Here is a 23,224-nt window from a genome sequence, read left to right on the forward strand (position 1 = left end):
TTTAACTGTATCTTTGAAGCCATATAAAATGCTAGAAGTGACTCACTTGCTTCAAAATAAAAAGTCCGTTTATTACAAGCCCTATCAGACTAAAATGAACAACTTTTGTTATTTAAAAGTTTTAAAAGCCAGCCATAAGTTATATCCAGTTGTAAGTAAGGATATTTGTACCATTATATCCTTAGCTAAGTTTGTCTCATTGGTGAAAAAAGGCTACTTTGAAAAAGCCTGCCAGTCTCCTTTTATGGATTCCTTGAGTTAATGCCAATGTGTCAGAACAATTGAAAATAAAGGGAAAGTGACAGCAATTTTTTTTTTTTTTTTTTTTTTTTTTTTTTTGCGGTACGCGGGCCTCTCACTGTTGCGGCCTCTCCCGTCGAGGAGCACAGGCTCCGGATGTGCAGGCTCAGCGGCCATGGCTCACGGGCCCAGCCGCTCCGCGGTACGTGGGATCTTCCCGGACCGGGGCACAAACCCATGTCCCCTGCATCGGCAGGCGGACTCTCAACCACTGCGCCACCAGGGAAGCCCAACAGCAATTTTTTATCTTATTTTGTGTGCCAGATAAACTGAATTACTCCAACTAATCTGATTTTACCTTGCGTTTGCAAATGTTAGTCTTGAGGATTTGTGATTATGCTCCGTTTTGCTAATATTAATAGCAACATTATTTGTGGTGTGGTGTGGAAGGAGCACAGACCCAAGAGTCGTGTGAGCTGGGTGTTCCGTCCTGAGGATGCCACAGACCAGCTGTGTGATCTTTGGAGAGTTACCTCTCTGGGCCTTGTTTCCTTGTTAGTAAAATGAGGAAATTCAGGTGATCTCCATCTCTAAAAATCCATTAATTCTGTGGCTTCAGAGGGGAGAACGCATAGCTCTGATGTATCCTCTAAGAGGAAAGTGTGATTTTAAAAGTTAGCAGGGTGTTCGCTAGTCATATGCATCTTCAGGTAAGAAGACATTTAGTTCTTTTTATATCATTCATGCTGTGAATAAAGTGTTAATAGAAGAATTTATATTATTTCCAAATCAGTGCTGAACTGACTGCATGGCATACACATGTTAAAGTCTAAGAGACCAAAAATCAAACTAATATGTTTAATGCAACTCTTTAGAGAATTGTTGTCTTTTACAAAGTGTATGCTAAGAAATAAAAATCTGAAACACCTGTGTTTTATAACGTGGACATATTTAAAATGAGTTGTAACTTTTTTCCCTCTAAGCTTTTATTATTTTTCTAGATTGGGTACCTAATTTTTATTTCCTTGTGAAAAAATAGTAAACTTCCATTGTATACATTTTTAAGAGACCATTGATACACTTGTGTTTACAATTCACTTTGATGTTTGATCTAGGATTTTTAAGGAGATTACCACTGCTTGGGAATTATAAGTAAAAACTGCCAAAGTATTTTTATCTTTAAATTTATTCTTTATTTCTTTATAGAACATTAGCCCTGATTAAACCAGATGCAGTATCAAAAGCAGGAGAAATAATTGAAATCATAAGCAAAGCTGGATTTACTCTAACCAAACTCAAAATGATGACACTTTCAAGGTAAATTTTTTGAGCATTTTCAGTTATGTAATGTCTGGTTCCTTTTTCCAAAAAAAAAAATCATCTATCTTTCATGTCATTGTTTAAAAACTTCCACAGAATGACAAAGAATAGTATAGTAATCTTATTCAAATGAGGAAATGGAAGACAACAGGTAATCAGATGCGTAAAGGATGATTGAACTCTCAGCAAATAGGAGTTGTCAGGTTATACTATTAACTATTTATTAGACATGAACTCTTCATTGTCTTTCATAACCCCATCTGCTTTTATAACACCAGTGTTTCATAGTTGTAATCTCTTCTTTTATACAGTGTAACACATTGTATAAAAATTATAGAAGAAATTAATTAGATTATTTCTATTTGACAAGGGAATGTTACTGTTGAGGTTTTCAAAAGTCATGTGTTTGGAAATGTTTTAGTTCCTTCCAATATATATAATTGGCAGATATACCTATTTACTGCTCTGAAAAGCAAGCCATTCTATCTGACCAGATATTTTCTAAGTTATTTAATGAAAATAAGACTTAGTGTTACGGGCTTCCCTGGTGGCGCAGTGGTTGAGAGTCCGCCTGCTGATGTAGGGGACACGGGTTCGTGCCCCGGTCCGGGAAGATCCCACATGCCACGGAACGGCTGGGCCCGTGAGCCATGGCTGCTAAGCCTGCGCGTCTGGAGCCTGTGCTCCGCAACGGGAGAGGCCACAACAGTGAGAGGCCCGCGTACCGCAAAAAAAAAAAAAAAAAAGACTTAGTGTTAGGTAGGGACATTCATGTAGCTGTTAGGCAGGGCTGGACCCAGCAGTTTTCTTAAGTTACTTCACTGATTTGTGTGTGTTTGCTTAGGTGTCTTCTCACTGATGTTCCTGGCTCTTTAACCCATGGGACGGTTGCTTTTTTGTCTCTGTGAGAACAGGGACAATGGAGAGCAGTAGATAGTGTAGCTTTGATAAGTCTGATCCCTAGAAACCTTAACAAAACATCCTCATTTTTACCCCAGTAATGACATAATTTGAATTTTTCCCCTATGTAAGATCTCCCAGTTTACATATATTCTAGAAGGGCAGGCGTCTTCTATTTCAGAGCACAGAGTCTAGAGCCAGATTGCTTGTAACTGCACCGCTTACTAGGTTGTGACTCTGAACAACTTACCTCTGTGCTTCAGTTTCTTCATCTGCAAAATGGAGGTTATAACATCACCTGTATCATAAAGTTGTTATGAGGGTTATGTGAGTTTAATAAAAGTAAAGTGCTTTGAAAAACCGTGGCACATAGTAGGTGTATATAGGTGTTAGCTATTAGTGGTAGTAGTGTAGTACTAGTGATATCCCTATTATTTAGTAGAAACCGAGGTCATGATCCTTTATGAGCATAGTTACATTTGTCCCATTTCTGTCTGTATCGAGAATGCTTGGCCTCACAGCAGGCTATGGGACTGAATTCTGGAGAGATGACTTTGAATAATTTTAGTGAGATTAAGACTTGTTTATGTCTCTGTACTTCCAGTGTTTGACAATTTGGTGTCAAACTTTCCACAATAAAGTTGCCCAAGAAAACTTAACAGCTTTTTAAATTGTTTATAGCACCTCATACATCTCTATTAATATTACTGTCAAGTCTTGGATTTTACCCAGTTTAAAAGCTAATAAGTTAATCTGTTACTCTCTCAGGGATGCTAGCAGAAGATGTGAGACTTCTGAGTCAGAGACAGAGGGCTTGAGTATGGTTCAGTAAGCAGCATGAACATCATGTTTCTGTTGGTTCCCTTTGCTTTCATGTCCCGTGGGAATAATATGATATGGGCCCGGGGGTGGATGTTGTATACACAGTTGATTGCATCACCTCTGAGGAGCGTTGAACTTTTAGGTTACCCACTGTTTCATTAATGAGCAGTAAACAAGCCTTCTCTTTGTACTGAAGAGACATGACCTCATCCCTCAAAGTTGCTCATTATAAACATAACTCCAAGAAATGGCTAGGATAAAGAGTAGCTGGGGCCTTGCATTCTTGGCATACCCAATAAGACATGTTAGGAGTGCCAGAGACCCATGGAGGAGTATCTCCCAATGCTTAAATCTTTTCTAAACTTATTTGCTCAAATGTCAGTTCCTCCCTCATGACAGTATCTGAAAGGCAGAAGCTGAGTTCCATCTGACTTTGTACTTCTAGTTCTTAGATCAGTGCCTGATTCAAAGTAGGCACTAAGTAAGTATTTCATAAAAGAATTAACAGATCTTTGTGACAATGGTGAGTTTCTTTATAAAAACACAACAAAACAAAACATAACAAAATAACAAGAAAAAGACTTCTCTAGGTGGTGATGCACTTGTTAATCTTTCTCTCCATCTAAACTTTTTAAGGGAGGAATTAAATAAGAATGATGAGAAAAAAATTCATGAACTCTCATCTTGGTTTCAGTTATAGATTTTCAGTGGAAATATCTATGGGGTTGGTGACATATTAGAAGAAAGCAATTAAGATACTTTCAGTAATTAATATTTTTCTTTTCACTGATATTAAACATTATGATTTTTCTTAGTAGTTCAGTTGTGTTGAAGTTTAGAATTGGTCATATTAGTAGTCTCGCTGCCAGCTCTTGTAAAATACTCCCCACTTGAGGTTTTTTAGACACTCAGTTTTACCTCATTTTAGGCTGCAATACAGAATATCCATATCATTTTTATGAATTCTTTTCCTTACCCTCTAGACTTTTTTTTTTTCTGAAGTTGGTAACAGTAAGGTCATAAGCAATCAGAGATTTGGGTTCAAATCTCCCTGTCCTTCTTCCCTTACCAGGACTTTGACCTGGACAAGTTATGTAATCATGCTGAACTTCATTATTTTCAAATGTAAAATGAAGATGATCATACCTATTTCAGTATATTGTTACTTCATTATTTTCAAACGTAAAATGAAGATGATCATACCTATTTCAGTATATTGTTACTTCATTATTTTCAAATGTAAAATGAAGATGATCATACCTATTTCAATATATTATTATGAGGAATAATAAAATTTAATGTTGGGCATATAATAGCCTGTAGAAAAATGAGTTTTCTTCCCCTTCCATTTCTTGGGATGAATTTCATTTTCTGTACTTGCATAGTATACTTTCATAATCTTTTCATGGCCAAAGAGAATATTTTAGTACACTTGGTTTGAATAAAAGTATATCCTGATATGGCTTATTAAGTAAATTCATTTTGTAATGGGCCTATAAGATCTTAAAGCATTGCACACTAAATTACCAAGCCTGAAAGGTTAATCTTTTGTTAGGGGATACTTTAATTTGCTATTTTAAAAAGTTGATGTTGACATATATTTATCATATACTATGAATTCAGTTTAAAGCCTTTGAGAAAACTGTACAAGTTTGAGACACTTGGTTTGATTAACCGAAAAGTCTAAATAACTTTTAAAATCAGTGTAAAAGTCCGTTATCCTTTCATTGTCTCTATAGTTGTGGGACTATAAATTTAAAAGTAAATCCCGATTGCCCTTAATAAATTCAGATTTCTGAATATCTCCATATTATCCATTTTTGGGGGGATGTAAGTTCAAGATTTCGTTTTTAATACATTAAAAACCAATAAGAATACACTGATATGCGTAATTTGTCAAGCAGTTTTTAAAAACACAAGTATATAGTCTTTCTTTTAGAGCGATCTAAGGAAGAAAACAATAACTATTAAATTAAAATTCTAGCCTAACCTCTCAGGTTTAAAGCCTGTAGAAGGAGGTAACAAATTTTGAATTTGAAGATGGCTTTGCATTTTTTGATGTAAATTATTTGAACTTTAAAGAACAAATAATTTTTATTGGTCATATGTTAAACTTTGGTTTTAGAACGTTAAAGATGCTAGTGAAAAGGACGATAGTAGATTTGAACATGAGTAATAAAGTAAATATTGCCTCTTTTGTTCATTTTAATTTTACATCTTAGCATAGATATCCGTACTAGCAAAAATTTGAAAAGAGGGGAGATTTGAGCAGAATACTTGGTGAAAAGTCCTTAACTCACATACGGATCACATAGAGAATTTCATATTTTATTAATGTAAGTTAAAATAATTTCCTTACATAATTCTTAACTATTGTCATTTTGATTATTTTATAGGAAAGAAGCAACAGATTTTCATATAGATCATCAGTCAAGGCCCTTTTTAAAGTAGGTACTGAAATTGGGGCTCGTGGGATATAATGGAGGATATCGTGGAAAACTAAAGAGTTATAACTTTACAATTCAAAAATTTGCTACATGAGAATAATTTGTCAAAAAGTCCTTAGCAACATTTTGCAACTGCAGAGAGCTTTGTTTCTAAGAATTGTTTTTTTCTCTCCTTTTATTAGTTGAAAATTCTCTTATCATTAAATAAACATTAAACTTTAATCAGAAGCAAATAAAATGTTTTGTTTAAATCATAAGGAGCATAGCTTTCTTTTTAGATTTCAGTAGATTAAAAATAGATAATTACATTTTATGTTGAATATTTGTTGTGTTTTAAACTCTTATTTTAACATTCTCAATGTATATAAAACATTGTTCAAAGAACCTTTGGATGTTAACTAAGTTGTTTGATATATGTTTTGTTCTTTGAAATATAGCAACAAATATGTTAGAAACTGAAACTATGTTCTAAACATTTGGGTTGTATTTAAAGTTAAGTGAATATTGTGCACCTCATATTGCTATTGACAAAGGAGGAATACTTACTTTGCTAATAAAGAAGGATTAGCCAAGCTGCTGCAATAGAAATGCTATTTGGTGTCCTGTACAGAATAGTGCCTTATTAAAGAAAATTTTTACATAAGAAAATCATTATGGTATAGATTATTTTAAACCAAGCATTATAAAAATGTTCTCAAACCTTGTGTAGAATAAGCATCTACAATTGTCTTGGAAATTATTCTTTGTTATAGTCTTTGTATGTGTTTATAGCATTACAGCTTCTAGTGTAATGTATTATATGTCACTAGACCAACTCAATGCTTATTGACTGAAAATTCATTGTCATTCTTTGAATTCTAATAGATCTACACAAAAATAATTAAGTAAATTCTTACTGCAAATATATTACAATACATCACTCATCACTTTCTCTACTGCAATTTCATTTGACTGCAGTGGTAAACCACGTGAAAATAAAAAGATTCTTCTGTACCTTTCAGAGCAATGCAGGAAGCATAGATCAAAAATATGCATTTTAAGTCAATGAAATAGTCTTAGTTCAATGAAAGATTGATATTTCTGCTAATAGTAATTGACAACACTAGTGATTTATAGACACTTGGGCCACTGTAAGGCACTCAATTTATGAAAATTTTATCTTGCCCATGTAAAGTTCACTATGTCCAGTAATTCTGAGATCATGATCATGAGTATGTGTTGAAATACTCAAATTGTAATATATCCTTGTTGTTAAGAGAGGTACCTAGGTTGATAGAAAAATGAAGCAAATCAATCTTTCACCTGTTTCACAGTGAGCTGATCCAGTTTATCACCAGTGGTCCTATAATTGCCATGGAGATTTTAAGAGATGATGCTATATGTGAATGGAAAAGACTTCTTGGACCTGCAAACTCTGGACTGGCCCGTACAGATGCTCCTGGAAGCATTAGAGCCCTCTTTGGAACAGATGGCATAAGAAATGCAGCTCATGGCCCTGATTCTTTTGCTTGTGCTGCCAGAGTAAGGTGTTTTTAAACTACTTCAATTCTGTTTTGGTTTTGTTAAATGTTTGATGTCAGAGTAAAGCATTTTGTCACTGCTGACTTAGGGTGGATTTATACAGGTGGTCTAGCAGTAGAGAAAACCTTTGACCTTTTGCCTAGGATTAACAGTGTTTCAGTGATACGTCTCCTTTGAGAACTGGTAACCTGCTCATGGTCAGAATAAGTTTTCTCCAATGAAAATACTTATTGTCCCATTTTGTTCCAAAGATTTAAATTACTGAGGCTCATCAGTGTGTGACTTATTCATCTAAGAATACCAGTTTATGGAAAGTGAATATTCAAAAAGAAGACATCATTTGATACATTTCTTTCTTTAACTGAGACTTGACACCATATTTTCAAGCTTAACATCCTTTTCTTTTCCTATATATAGCTAGTGTTTATGAAAAAGTTTTCCTACTCCTTATTTTAAATCCGTATAAATAAGGTTTTATTACACTGGGTTTATACTGATGTTGAATTAATTTAGTGCAAGTTAATTCTTAGCATTGTGAGAAGTTTCTTAGCTAATTTAAGATGGTTTTTAGTCTGGTCATATTTGTAATGGAATAATATTAGAGTTTTATGATACAGTTGACCCTTGAACAACATGGGGTTTAGGGATTCCAAACCACTGCACAGTCGAAAATCTGCCTGTAATTTATAGTACTCTCTCGGCAGCCACATTTCCTCCCTATCCAAGTTTCCTTGGCATCCAATCACAGATCATGTAGTACTGTACTATTTACTGTTGAAAACAATCTGCATATAAGTGGACCAGTGAACTGTTCAAACTTGTGTTGTTCAAGGGTCAACTGCTAGTTGATATATATTTTTTCTTCTCCTTACAACTCTGTCCATAAATCCTTTTGGCCTTTCTTTCAAATTAGACCTTGAGTTTGATCACTGTGGTCTAAATCACTGTTATATTTTATCGACTATTGCAAAAAGCTTCCTAATTCTTCTTTACCTTCTTCTCTTACACTCAATTTATGAAAAATTTACCTTTCCCAGGTAAAATTAACTATGTCCAAGTGATCTTTTAAAAATAAATCAGATTAACAATTCAGCTATTAAACTCCAGTGAACTTTTGTCTCTTATAAAATCTAAGTATTATAGCATGCAAAGCTCTACCTGATCTGGTCCCTGTCAATTTCTATAACATCATCTACAACCAGTCTCTCCCTTACTCACTCTACCTCAGGTATTCTGACCATCTTGCTATTTTTAGAATAGCATATTGCTGCCTGGCTTATTTAGTTAACAGCAAAGAATGAGCTGATGAGGTCACAAGTAATCAGGGAGATATCACATGGTTTGAAGACCACGATAGCACAAGACTTTTGTCTTCTTCTCTGAGGAAAGCGGAGAGCTGTTGCAGGGATTTGAACAGAGGACCGACAAGCTTGACTTGCCATTTAAAAAAGATTGCTCTGGCTGCTGCATTGAGAATAGACTGTAGAGGGCAAGAGTAGCAACAGGAGCCCAGTTAAGAGGATGTTGCAAATAATTCAGAGAGATGATGGCTTGGACCAGGGTAGTAGCAATGAGTGGAGTACTTGGATGTATTTAAAAATATATTTTAGTGGTTGAAGGTCAAATGATCAAAATTTCCTTCCAGATTGAATGTACAGTATGAGAAAAAGAGAGATGTCTAGGATTACTCCAAAGTTCTTGGATTGACCAACTGAAAGGATAAAATTGACATAAACTGAAATAAGGGAGGCTATGGCTAGAGTCAGTATGGATGGAAAATAAGAGGTTACACTTTGGACACTGCAAACTTAACATGTATGTTAGTTATCCAAGTAGAGAGATTGAAGAAAAAACTGAATATGTGAGTTTGGGGGAGAGGTCTGGAAACCATGTGAAATTGGTTGAGATGACCAAGGAGAGTGTAGCTAGAGAAGGAAAGAGAACAGACATGGAAACTTTATGCCCTGGTAAAGGGTTAAAGAGGAGAAAGAAGCAAAGGAGGTAAAGGAGGTGCCTTTAGTGAGGTAGAAGGAAAAAATTCAGAGATAGTTGTGTCCTGGAGCCAAGTGAAGAAAATATTCTATGGGGAGAGAATGATCAGTAGTGTCAAATGAGGCAGATGTATCAAGTAAGAAGGGGACTGGGAATTGAAAATTAGATTTTGCAATGCAGAGGTCATTGGTAAACTTGGTAAGATCAATGTTGATGGAGAGTTGGAGGCAAAGCCCTGCTTGGAGTGGATTTAAAAGAAAATTGGAGGACAGGAATTCTAGACAGTGAATATAGACAACTCTTTTGGGGCAGTTTTTGCTGCAGAGGTGAGCAGAGAAAAGAGGTGGTAGCTATGAGGAAAAGCAGGGTCAAATTTGTTTTTAAGATGAGAATTACGGATGTGAAAAATTGATGATTGGGGAAAAGGGGGAAACTTACTGTAGCAATGTCATTGATTAGGTGAGAGGGAATGGAAATTAGACTAGATTGACTGCACAGTGGTGCGTAGGTACTTGTCTTTAGCAGCAAATGGGAAGGCAGAGTATGTGGGTTTTGATGCTGATTCTTATTGCCTCAGTTTTCTCAATAGGAAAGTAGGAAGCAAGGTCAAAAACAGCTAAACAGCTAAAAGTGAGGATGAGAGAGAAGGTATTGGTTGGTTAAAAGAGAGAGGATGTGAAATAATCATCTGAAAGACTAGGCAAAGGAAGAGATTAGGGAAATATGGTATGATTGCTATACTGAATGAATGGCTCACCTGAAGTTCATGGTCATGAACTATGAGTGTGGATGTTCTCCAGCCATGTTCAGTTGCATGAGTTTAGGTGCAGAGTAGGTGAAGGGTTTCTTTAGCCATGGCTGCGGTTTTGTGAAGCAAGTATGATAGGAGGGTTGTGGTTGTCAAAGGTATATGCAAGAGTGATTATAGTCTCTGACCTTTGATCTTATTTGTAGACATTTACTATAAATGTAGTATTATTTTCAATTGTTAAATGCCAATCAGATATTGTAAGATATTATAAAAATGATCACATAAATAACTAATGAAGGAAGTTATTGTGGGCTGAACTGAAAAGTCATTGATACGTTCCTCCTATTTCCCCCATGACCATCTCACCCCATCCCTTTCTCTGTTCTTGATTTTCACCAGTTCATTCAATAAATTTGAGCACGAATGTACCCATCAGATTTTAGATAACTTAGGCTCTGTATGTATTTATACATTAGATGATTCCACCAAGGAGTTCCATGAGGGCAGGGTTTTTTTTCTGTTTTGTTTTGATTATTAGAATCTGCCTGCTACATAATAAATGCTCAGTAAATACTTATCAGGAGAATTCATTCATCCAATAAATTGGTCATTAAGCTCCCTAGCTACTTCCCGTTAGTAAAAAATACTTTTTCAAAGTCTTTTTTTAAAGAAAAACCTTTGATATAATATAAATAAAATGGGAAAAGTGTTAGCATATCACTTTGGTATTTTTCTCGAGATCCTTTACCTTACAGATATTCTTTGCCTTTTACCATACCATGAACCTTGACTCTAAGTCCAGCTATACCGTATCTTTATTGGGTAGTGATATAGGTTGTACATTTATTTAAATAATACATTGATGCTGAAAATAAGTGGATTTAGAAATGCAAGGGAAGTTTTATACATTAACATGGTAAAGCTAGACTTATCTTAAGTATATATATTTGTGTGTTTTGATGCATGCACATATGTAATGCATGTGCTAAGCTTGGTAGAAAATTCCTACCTGCAGATACAGTTTGCAGAATGACTTTTCCCCCCGTTTTTTTTTGTAGTGGAGAACGTTCTACAACTTTAGCTACCATAATCCTTCCTTCAAAGGAGTGTCTTAAACATATTTGTTTCTGTTTTGCTCACTTAAATTTTCTCAGCTATTTCTGACATTCATCTCAGAAATACCCCATTATTTGTATGAACCTGTTAGGTTATACATATTCTTGATGTTTGTCTTGGGAAGAGTGAGTATTGTGGACATTATGTTAGCTGACTAGCTATCAAGGAGAAATACTGCAGCTGGAACATGTAGTGTACATGAGGAAGCAAGGACCATAGATATTGACAAAAGATTGAAAAACACTATACAAGCAGTCCCAAATAACCTCTTTTTGACCTTGAATTCCTATCAGTTACTGTGTAATCTTTTTATCCTTCTTTCCCAGATTTCACCAAAGCCTAGACTGTACTTACTGTTTTCAGTTGCCTTTGACTACATTGAGAGCAGTCATTACAATTTGGCTTCATCCTTTCATTCCACTGAAATCATTTTGGCTAAGATAACCCATGTCCTCTTAATTACAAAATCCAAGGAAAAATTTTCATTTCTTATTTTACTGTATCTACTGTGTTTTACTGCAACATTTAACAGGTTTGAACACTTTCTTTTTGAAATGTTCCACAATATTTTAATTCTGTGATATCTCACTATCCTTTTTTGCTTTATATTTAGCAGATAACAATCTATGTCTTATTAACTGGCATTTTTTCCCTTCACCTATCCTTTGGTAGTGTTGGTGTTGTATAGGCTTTGTTCCCTGGTCTACTACTGTTACTGCTCTCAGTCTCCTGGTCTGTAATATAAGGTAATAGTTGTAAGTACATCATAGTGTTCTTCTAAGGATTAAGTGAAATTATTTAAGTGCTTGGCATAGTGCCTGGAATATGGTATTTAATAGATGTTATATATTGATATTATTATTGTTTCATTTTCATGGTGCTTCCCAAATCTATATGTTATACTGCATATAATATCAATATATAAAAATCATTAGTATTCTTGATATACTTAAAATAACCAATTAGAAATATAATTTTAAAAGATTCCTATTCTTTTTTAAAAATTTTTATTGGAGTATAGTTGCTATACAATGTTGTGTTAGTTTCTACTGTACAGCAAAGTGAATCAGCTATATGTATACATATATCTCCTATGTTTTGGATTTCCTTCCCACTTAGGTCACCACAGAGCATTGAGTAGAGTTCCCTGTGCTATACAGTAGGTTCTCATTAGTTATCTATTTTATACAGAGTTAAAAGATTTCCATTCAATGGTGAAAAACTATATGACACCTAAGATGAACCTAACAAAAGATGTGGGAGATCTTTTTAAAGAAAACTATAAATTTTATTTTAGGTAGTAAGAAAAGAAATAAATGCACATATATACATGTTCATGGATGGGAAGATTCAGTATCATAAAGATGTCAATTCTTTCCAAGTTGATCTATAAGTTCAGTGCAATTCCAGTCAAAATCCTAGCAAAGTTTTTCATTGAAACTTAAAAAAAAAAAACTCATGTGGAAGAACCAAAACAGGTCCTGAACCAAGATGGTGGAGTAGAAGGATGTGCTCTCACTCCCTCTTGTGAGAACACCAGAATCACAACTAGCTGCTGGACAGTCATCGAGAGGAAGACACTGGAACTCACCAAAAAAGATACCCCACATCCAAAGACAAAGGAGAAGCCACAGTAAGACAGTAGGAGAGGTACAATCACAGTAAAATCAAATCCAATAACTTCTAGGTGGGTGACTCACAGACTGGAGAACACTTATACCACAGAAGTCCACCCACTCGAGTGAAGATTCTGAGCCCCATATCAGGCTTCCCAGTCTGCGGCTCTGGCAATGGGAGGAGGAATTCCTAGAGACGTTGAGGTTTAGTGGGATTTGATGGCAGGACTTTGACAGGACTGGGGAAACAGAGACTCCACTCTTGGAGGGCATACACACAGCAGTGTGCACATCAGGACCCAGGGGAAGGAGCAGTGACCCCAGGGGGGACTGAACTATATGACACTGATGAAAGAAATTAAAGATGATACCAACAGATGGAGAGATATACCATGTTCTTGGATTGGAAGAATCAATATTGTGAAAATAACTATACTACCCAAAGCAATCTACAGATTCAGTGCAATCCCTATCAAATTACTGATGGCATTTTTTTTACAGAACTAGAACAAAAAATCTTAAAATTTGTATGGAGACAAAAGACCCCGAATAGCCAAAGCAGTCTTGAGGGAATAAAAAGGAGCTGGAGGAGTCAGACTCCCTGACTTCAGACTATAGTACAAAGCTATAGTAATCAAGACAATATGGTACTGGCACAAAACAGAAACATAGATCAATGGAACAAGATAGAAAGCCGAGAGATAAACCCATGCACCTATGGTCAACTAATCTATGACAAAGGAGGGAAGGATATACAGTATCTTCTAAACATCTTGTGTTTTCCCCTTCCTCTTCATTCCTACTATTACTGTTTTAGTTCTGATCTGGGCTGCTGCAACAGCTCTGGGTCATACTTTTCTTCCTCAAATGCATCTTACACATATGTTTCAGAGTGAGCTACCTAAGAATTCTAATCAGTCCATGTCATGACTCTACTGAAAATATTCGAAATTACTCCATTACCCCCAGAATAAAGTTCAATCTCTTTAACATAATATTTTACAAAATAATCTGAATCCTAGCCTCTTCTCCAGTCTTACATCCTGCCTTTCCCTCTGTGTACTGTCGTGTTCTTGATCTATTGCCTTTACTAGCCCTGTCCATCTTCCTTGGAATACCATTTATTCCTTTGCCCAGGTAATTTTTATTTGTCCTTTAAAACTCTGCTCAGTGTTCTTTCCATATGATAGATGCAGGTTCTTTATCCAGATATATGATTTCCAAGTATTTTCTCAGTGGATAGTTTGCATTTTCATTCTCTTTAACAGTGTCTTTGGATGAGCCAGAGTTTTTAAAATTTTGATGAAGTTCAATTTATCAACTTGTTCTTTCGTGTATCGTGCTTTTGGTGTAGCATTGAAGAAATTGTTACCTCACCCAAGAAGACTTTCTCATTTGTTTCCTTTAAGAGATTTTAGAGTTTTAGATTTTACATTTAGCTCTATGATCCATTGTGAGTTAATCTTTATATATGGTGTGAGGTATGATCAGAATTAGATGTCTGATTGTTCCACACCATTTGTTGAAAACACTATCCTTTCTCCACTTAATTGCCTTTGCACCTTTGTTAAAATTTTACTGATTTTATATGTGTAAGTGTATTTCTACGTTCTTATGCTCTATTGATCTATTTCTTTCTTTTGCCAATTTCACTCTTATTAAGTAAACAAGCATCCAATTAAAAAGTGGACAAACGGTTTGAACGTATATTTAAAATGGTACAAACTCTTTGGAAAACAGTTTAGCAGTTTCCTAAAATGTCAAACATGTACCTACTCTGTGTACCAGCCATTCTGCTCCTAAGTATTTTCCCAAGAGAAATGAAAGCAAAGAGTTGTACACAACAACTTTGTTCAAAACAGCTTTATTTGTGATATCAAAAAACTAGAAATAACCTAAGTTTCTAACAGGTGAATGGTTAAACAAACCATAATATTAACACATGGAGTACTATTTGGCAATAAAAAAGAATGAAGTATTGATGTGCAGTAGATGAATCTCAAAATAATTTTACTCAGCAAAAGAAATTAGAATCATATAGTATGTGCTTTATTTGTCTACTATGCAAAATTGTTGAAAATTAATTTGTAATGATAGAAAGCAGATAAATGGCTGCAGGAACAACTTTTTAGTGGTAAAGGGAGGGAATGGTAATGGTGGATGGTAAAGAGAGGCAGGGAGCGGCAGAAGAAAGGGATTACCAAAAGAAGGGAGGGGTGACAGATGTGCTATCTTGATTGTGGCAATATTTTTATAGGAGCAAACTACCAAAACTTATCAAATGTATCCTTTATATATGTGCAGTTTGTATGTTAATTGTACCTCAACAAAAACTTAAAACAATAACAATAACTCTGCTTAACTATTACCAATTTCTTGATTCTCTGTGAGGTACCTTTCCTAGATGCTTGCTTAATGCCTACCACACACCTATATTACTTACCATGTTTTAAAAGTATTTGTTTTTATATTTATCCAGGTAATAGATAGACTCTGAGTTCCCTGAGGATGTCTAATTTGTCTTGATTCTGCCAGGGTCTAGATCACAGGTGTTAAAAAATAAAAATAAAAAACTTTTGGAATTGAAAATGACAACCAACCTAACGTTTATTAACTGCTCACTGTGCCCCAGGCATAGTTCTAAGCATGTTAGTATCTCATTTAATTCCTAAAATACCCTGTGCATTTGTTTATATCATCACAATTTACTGTTGTAGAAGCTGAGATCACATGAGGATTCCAGCTCAGGAACTTCTGGCTCCAGAGCCCCTGTGCTTAACCACCACTGTCCACTGAGTATGCTGAAAGTAGTGGCCTACCTTGTTTTCAAAATTATAGTCTTTCAGAATATGAAAGTAATGGAAATACTTTTCAGAGAATTTGGAAACTAAGGAAAAGAAAATTTGTCATCAGAAATCCTGCCAGCAATGTTTATAGTTTACCTATTATGTTATATTCCTTCCAAGTCATTCCCATTGATCATTTATGTAATTTAAATAGTAATCATCGTTTTTACATGGTTTTAATTTTAATTTGACTTTTCTTACTTAATATTAAATCATAATATTTTACATGTTACCAGATTACTGTCATAAGAGTGAATTTTAATGGCTGTGGAATAGTCTCTTGCATGGATAAAACTTTTAGTTTAGCATTTCCTTACCTTTGGACATTTTGTTAGGTCCTAATTCTTTTCATATTTGATATTAGAATAAATAGAGTTCAGTATTTTTAAAAATATCTTAATCTGGGTCCTTTACAAAAGTGATATTTAAAATTACTGTGTGAAATCTTTAGAGAAACTTGTAACTGGCAACCATTTAGTAATACTGATATTATGGTATTTAAGATATGAATGTAAATTAGGCAAACGGTTTAGTGAGATTCCCATGGGGTCTTGTCAGGGTAAGATTTATGAAACAGTGCAACTATATACTTAATAATTTGTTGTATAAAATAGAGTACAAAAAACTATATACTTAAAGCTTATCAAATTGTGTGTGAGTTTTATTTTTGGGAAAGTTACATATCTTTATACTTCCTGGCTAGGTCATTTAGGGCCATGTGAAGGGCTAAGAGTAATAGCAGGGAACCTTAGAAAGAGAAAAGCTTTATGCAAAATATTTAAAGCACCTGAAATAACAGAGGAATATGAATTTTTTTGTGTGACTTTACATTTGTTGTTTAAAGTCTGAATTAGGTGCCATATAACAATGGCCTAGTAACAGTGCTCTTGCAAATATTACCTTGGATTAATAGGTGGGACAGATATGACAACCTGTACAGGGAGAAAGAGAAAGCAAAGGCACGGGATTACTCACTTTCACTAAGATACATTTAAGTGACAGTCTTTATATTCTTTGCCTTAAATACATATTCGGCATATGTAAATGAGTACTTGAAAAACTTGTGTTTACATTTTAAAAAACAGCAAAAAAGAAAATTAGAGAAGTTGAGACAAAAATAATTGGTCAAATAATTGGTTAAACTAAGGGTAGAACAATTTAGCATTGCTTTTTTTTTTAAACATCTTTACTGGAGTATAATTGCTTTACAATGGTGTGTTAGTTTCTGCTTTATAACAAAGTGAATCAGCTATACATATACATATATCCCCATATCCCCTCCCTCTTGCATCTCCCTCCCATCCTCCCTATCTCACCGCTCTAGGTGGTCACAAAGCACTGAGCTGATCTCCCTGTGCTATGCCGCTGCTTCCCAATAGCAATCTATTTTACATTTGGTAGTATATGAAAGTCCATGCCACTCTTTCACTTCCTCCTTACCCATCCCCCTCCCCATGTCCTCAAGTACATTCTCTACATCTGTGTTTTTTTTCCTGTCCTGCCCCTAGGTTCTTCAGAACAATTTTTTTTTTTTAGATTGCATATATATGTGTTGGCATAAGGTATTTGTTTTTCTCTTTCTGACTTACTTGACTCTGTATGACAGACTCTACATCCATCCACCTCACTACAAATAACTCAATTTCATTTCTTTTTATGGCTGAGTAATATTCCATTATATATATGTACCAGATCTTCTTTATCCACTCATCTGTCGATGGACACTTAGGTTGCTTTTGTGTCCTGGCTATTGTAAATAGAGCTGCAATGAACACTGTGCCATGACTTATTTTGAATTATGGTTTTCTCAGGGTATATGCCCAGTAGTGGGATTGCTGGGTCGTATGGTAGTTCTATTTGTAGTTTTTTAAGGAATCTCCATACTGTTCTCCATATGGCTGTATCAATTTACATTCCCACCAACAGTGCAAGAGGTTTCCCTTTTCTCCACACCCTCTCCAGCATTTATTGTTTGTAGATTTTTTGATGATGGCCATTCTGACTGGTGTGAGGTGATACCTCATTGTAGTTTTGATTTGCATTTCTCTAAAGATTACAGATGTGGAGCATCCTTTCATGTGTTTGTTGCCAATCTGTATATCTTCTTTGGAGAAATGTCTATTTTGGTCTTCTTCCCATTTTTGGATAGGGTTGTTTGTTTTTTTTGATATTGAGCAGCATGAGCTGCTTGTAAATTTTGGAGATTAATCCTTTGTCAGTTACTTCATTTGCAAATATTTTCTCCCATTCTGAGGGTTGTCTTTTCATCTTGTTTATGGTTTCCTTTGCTGTGCAAAAGCTTTTAAGTTTCATTAGGTCCCATTTGTTTATTTTTGTTTTTATTTCCATTTCTCTAGGAGGTGGGTCAAAAAGGATCTTGCTGTGATTTATGTCATAGAGTGTTCTGCCTATGTTTTCCTCTAAGAGTTTTATAGTGTCTGGCCTTACATTTAGGTCTTTAATCCGTTTTGAGTTTATTTTTGTGTATGGTGTTAAGGAGTGTTCTAATTTCATTCTTTTACATATAGCTGTCCAGTTTTCCCAGCACCATTTATTGCAGAGGCTGTCTTTTCTACATTGTATATTCTTGCCTCCTTTATCAAAGATAAGATGACCATATGTGTGTGGGTTTATCTCTGGGCTTTCTATCCTGTTCCATTGATCTATATTTCTGTTTTTGTGCCAGTACCATACTGTCTTGATTACTGTAGCTTTGTAGTATAGTCTGAAGTCCAGGCATCTGATTCCTCCAGCTTCGTTTTTCTTTCTGAAGATTGCTTTGTCTATTTGGGGACTTTGGTGTTTCCATACAAATTGTGAAATTTTTTGTTCTAGTTCTGTGAAAAATGCCATTGGTAGTTTGATAGGGATGCATTGAACCTGTAGATTGCTTTGGGTAGTAGAGTCATTTTCACAATGTTGATTCCTCCAATCCAAGAACATGGTATATCTCTCCATCATCCTTGATTTCTTTCATGAGTGTCTTATAATTTTCTGCATACAGGTCTTTCGTCTCCTTAGGTAGGTTTATTCCTAGGTATTTTATTCTTTTTGTTGCAATGGTAAATGGCAGTGTTTCCTTAATTTCTCTTCTAGATTTTTCATCATTAGTGTATAGGAATGCAAGAGATTTCTGTGCATTAATTTTGTATCCTGCTACTTTACCAAATTCATTGATTAGCTCTAGTAGTTTTCTGGTGGCATCTTTAGGATTCTCTGTGCATAGTATCATGTCATTTGCAAACAGTGACAGCTTTACTTCTTTTCCGATTTGGATTCCTTTTATTTCCTTTTCTTCTCTGATTGCTCTGGCTAAAACTTCCAAAACTATTTTGAATAATAGTGGTGAGAGTGGGCAACTTTGTCTTATTCCTGACCTTAGTGGGAATGGTTTCAGTTTTTCACCATTGAGGACGTTGTTGGCTGTGGGTTTGTCATATATGGCCTTTATTATGTTGAGGAAAGTTCCCTCTATGCCTACTTTCTGCAGGGTTTTTATCATAAATGGGTGTTGAATTTTGTTAAAAGCTTTTTCTGCATCTCTTGAGATGATCATATTGTTTTTCTCCTTCAATTTATTAATATGATTTATTACATTGATTGATTTGCGTATACTGAAGAACGCTTGCATCCTGGGATAAACCCCACCTGATCATGGTGTACGATCCTTTTAATGTGCTGTTGGATTCTGTTTGCTAATATTTTGTTGAGGATTTTTGCATCTGTGTTCATCAGTGATATTGACCTGTAGTTTTCTTTGTGACATCTTTGTCTGGTTTTGGTATCAGGGAGATGGTGTCCTCGTAGAATGAATTTTGGAGTGTTCCTCCCTCTGCTATATTTTGGAAGAGTTTTAGAAAGATAGGTTTTAGTTCTTTTCTAAATGTTTGATAGAATTTGCCTGTGAAGCCATCTGGTCCTGGGCTTTAGTTTGTTGGAAGATTTTTAATCACAGTCTAAATTTCAGTGCTTATGATTGTTCTGTTTATATTTTGTATTTCCTTCTGGTTCTGTCTCGGAAGGTTGTGCTTTTCTAAGGATTTTTCTATTTCTTCCAGGTTTTCCAGTTTATTGGCGTATAGTTGCTTGTAGTAATCTCTCATGATCCTTTGTATTTCTGCAGTGTCAGTTGTTACTTCTCCTTTTTCATTTATAATTCTATTGATTTGTGTCTTCTCCCTTTTTTTCTTGATGAGTCTGGGTAATGGTTTATCAATTTTATTTATCTTCTCAAAGAACCAGCTTTTAGTTTTATTGATCTTTGCTATTGTTTACTTCATTTCTTTTTCATTTATTTCTGATGTGATCTTTATGATTTCTTTCCTTCTGTTAACTTTGGGATTTTTTTGTTCTTCTTTCTCTAATTGCTTTAGATGTAAAGATGCTTAAGTTGTTTATTTGAGATGTTTCTTGTTTCTTGAGGTAGGATTATATTGCTATAAATTTCTGTCTTAGAACTGCTTTTGCTGCATCCCGTAGGTTTTGGGTCATCGTGTTTTCATTGTCATTTGTTTCTAGTTTTTTTTTTGTTTTTTTTTTTTGTGGTACGCAGGCCTCTCATTGTTGTGGCCTCTCCCATTGTGGAGCACAGGCTCCAGACGCGCAGGCTCAGTGGCCATGGCTCATGGGCCTAGCCGCTCTGCGGCATGTGGGATCTTCCCAGACTGGGGCACGAACCCGTGTCCCCTGCATTGGCAGGCAGACTCTCAACCACTGTGTTACCAGGGAAGCCCTCTAGGTATTTTTTGATTTCCTCTTTGATTTCTTCAGTGATATCTTGGTTATTAAGTAGTGTATTGTTTAACTTCCCTGTATTTGTATTTTTTACAGATGTTTTCCTGTAATTGATATCTAGTCTCATAGCATTGTGGTTGGAAAAGATATTTGATACAATTTCAGTTTTCTTAAATTTACCAAGGCTTGATTTGTGACCGAAGATGTGATCTATCCTGGTGAATGTTCCATGAGCACTTGAGAAGAAAGTGTATTCTGTTGTTTTTGGATGGAATGTCCTATAAATATCAATTAAGTCCATCTTGTTTAATGTGTCATTTAAAGCTTGTGTTTCCGTATTTATTTTCATTTTGAATGATCTGTCCATTGGTGAAAGTGGGGTGTTAAGGTCCCCTAGTATGATTGTGTTACTGTCGATTTCCCCTTTTATGGCTGTTAGCATTTGCCTTATGTATTGAGTTGCCCCTATGTTGGGTGCATAAATATTTACAATTGTTATATCTTCTTCTTGGATCAATCCCTTGATCATTATGTAGTTTCCTTCTTTGTCTCTTGTAATAGTCTTAGTCTTCATTTTAAAGTGTATTTTGTCTGATATGAGAATTGCTACTCCAGCTTTATTTTGATTTCCATTTCCATGGAGTATCTTTTTCCATCCCCTCACTTTCAGTCTGTATGTGTCCCTAGGTCTGAAGTGGGTCTCTTGTAGACAATATATATATGGGTCTTGTTTTTGTACCCATTCAGCCAGTCTTTGTCTTTTGGTTGGAGCATTTAGTCCATTTACATTTAAGGTAGTTATTGATATGTATGTTCCTATTACCATTTTCTTAATTGTTTTGGGTTTGTTATTGTAGGTCTTTTCCTTCTCTTGTGTTTCCTGCCTAGGGAAGTTCCTTTAGCATTTGTTGTAAAGCTGGTTTGTTGGTGCTGAATTCTGTTAGCTTTTGCTTGTCTCTAAAGGTTTTTATTTCACCGTCAAATCTGAATGAGATCCTTGCTGGGTAGAGCAATCTTGGTTGTAGGCTTTTCTATTTCATCACTTTAAATATGTCCTGCCACTCCCTTCTGGCTTGCAGAGTTTCTGCTGAAAGATCAGCTGTTAAGCTTATGGGGATTCCCTTGTATGTTATTTGTTGCTTTTCCTTTGCTTCTTTTAATATTTTTTCTTTGTATTTAATTTTTGATAGTTTGATTAATATGTGTCTTCGCGTTTTTCTCCTTGGATTTATCCTGTATGGGACTCTCTGTGCTTCCTGGACTTGATTAACTATTTCCTTTCCCATATTAGGGAAGTTTTCAACTATAATCTCTTCAAATATTTTCCCAGTCCCTTTCTTTTTCTCTTCTTCTTCTGGGACTCCGATAGTTCAAGTGTTGGTGCGTTTAGTGTTGTCCCTGAGGTCTCTAAGACTGTGCTCAATTCTTTTCATTCTTTTTTCTTTATTCTGCTCTGTGGTAGTTATTTCCAATATTTTATATTCCAGGTCACTTATCCGTTCTTCTACCTCAGTTATTCTGCTATTGCTTCCTTCTACAGAATTTTTAATTTCATTTATTGTGTTGTTCATCATTGTTTGTTTGCTCTTTAGTTCTTCTAGGTCCTTGTTAAACGTTTATTGTATTTTCCCCATTCTATTTCCAAGTTTTGGATTATCTTTTTTATCGTTAGTCTGAATTCTTTTTCTAGTAGACTGCCTATTTCCTCTTCATTTGTTTGGTCTGCTGGGTTTTTACCTTGCTCCTTCATCTGCTGTGTGTTTCTGTGTCTTCTCATTTTGCTTATCTTACTGTGTTTGTGGTCTCCTTTTCTCAGGCTGCAGGTTTGTAGTTCTTGTTGTTTTTGGTGTCTTCCCCCATTGGCTAGGGTTAGTTTAGTGGGTTGTGTAGGTTTCCTAGTGGAGGGGACTAGTGACTGTGTTCTTGTGGATGAGGCTGGATTTTGTCTCTCTGGTAGGCAGGACCACATACGGAGGTGTGTTTTTGTGCGTCTGTGACCTTATTATGATTTTAGCCAGCCTCTCTGCTAATGGGTTGTGTTCTCTATTGTGTTCCTGTCTTGCTAGTTGTTTGGCATAGTATCCAGCCCTGTAGCTTGCTGGTCGTTGAGTGGAGCTGGGTCTTAGCGTTGAGATGGAGGCCTGTGGGACAGCTTTTGCCGTCTGATATTATGTGGAGCCGGCAGGTCTCTGGTGGACCAATGTCCTGAACTCGGCTTTCCCACCTCAGAGGCACAGGCCTGACACCTGGCTGGAGCACCAAGACCCTGTCAGCCACATGGCTCAGAAGAAAAGGCATAAAAACAGAAAGAAAGAGAGAAAAAAAATAATAAAATAGTTATTAAAATAAAAAATAATTATGAAAAATAAAAAATTAAAAATAATTAATAAGAATTTTAAAAATTAAGAAGTAATTTAAAAAGAAAGCAAAAAAAAAAAAAAGGAAAGAACAGAGCACCCAAAGCAAAAAAAAATCCACCAATGATAACAAGCACTAAAAACTATACTAAAAAAAAGGACAGACAGAACCCTAGGACAAATGGTAAAAACAAAACTATACAGACAAAATCACACAAAGCAGCATACACACATACACTCACAAAAAGAGAAAAAGGAAAAATGTATATATATCTATATATAAAAGGAAATGCAGGAAGAGAGCAACTAAATCAATAAACAAATCTACCAATGATAATAAACTGTAAATACTAAACTAAGATAAGCAGAAAACCAGAAACAAATTAGATGCAGAAAGCAAACCCCACGTTCCACATGTAGATGTATTTCTAATGTATTTGTGGGGAGGACGGTGATCTCCATGTCTTACTCCTCCGCCATTTTGAAGGTCTCCCTTCTAGCATAGCTTTTTACATCTGAAAAAAGGTGATAGAAAAAGTTCAGGACTTTGGAGTCAGTATGA

At 35.4% G+C, this 23,224-nt stretch overlaps 1 protein-coding gene across 1 annotated transcript in view; it reads left to right on the forward strand.

Annotated features, from left to right (window-relative positions):
* Positions 1 to 23,224, forward strand: part of NME7 (NME/NM23 family member 7) — a gene marked incomplete at both ends in the record, with an annotated part of 241,950 nt that overhangs the window by 27,039 nt on the left and 191,687 nt on the right. Inside the window, 3 exons of the mRNA XM_079723871.1 lie at positions 1,447 to 1,557; positions 5,679 to 5,729; positions 7,043 to 7,250. Of these exons, the coding sequence (XP_079579997.1) occupies positions 1,447 to 1,557; positions 5,679 to 5,729; positions 7,043 to 7,250 (370 nt within the window). The remainder of the gene's footprint in view (positions 1 to 1,446; positions 1,558 to 5,678; positions 5,730 to 7,042; positions 7,251 to 23,224) is intronic.

Source organism: Hyperoodon ampullatus (assembly GCF_949752795.1).
Source record: "Hyperoodon ampullatus genome assembly, chromosome: 2".
NCBI lineage: Eukaryota > Metazoa > Chordata > Mammalia > Artiodactyla > Ziphiidae > Hyperoodon > Hyperoodon ampullatus.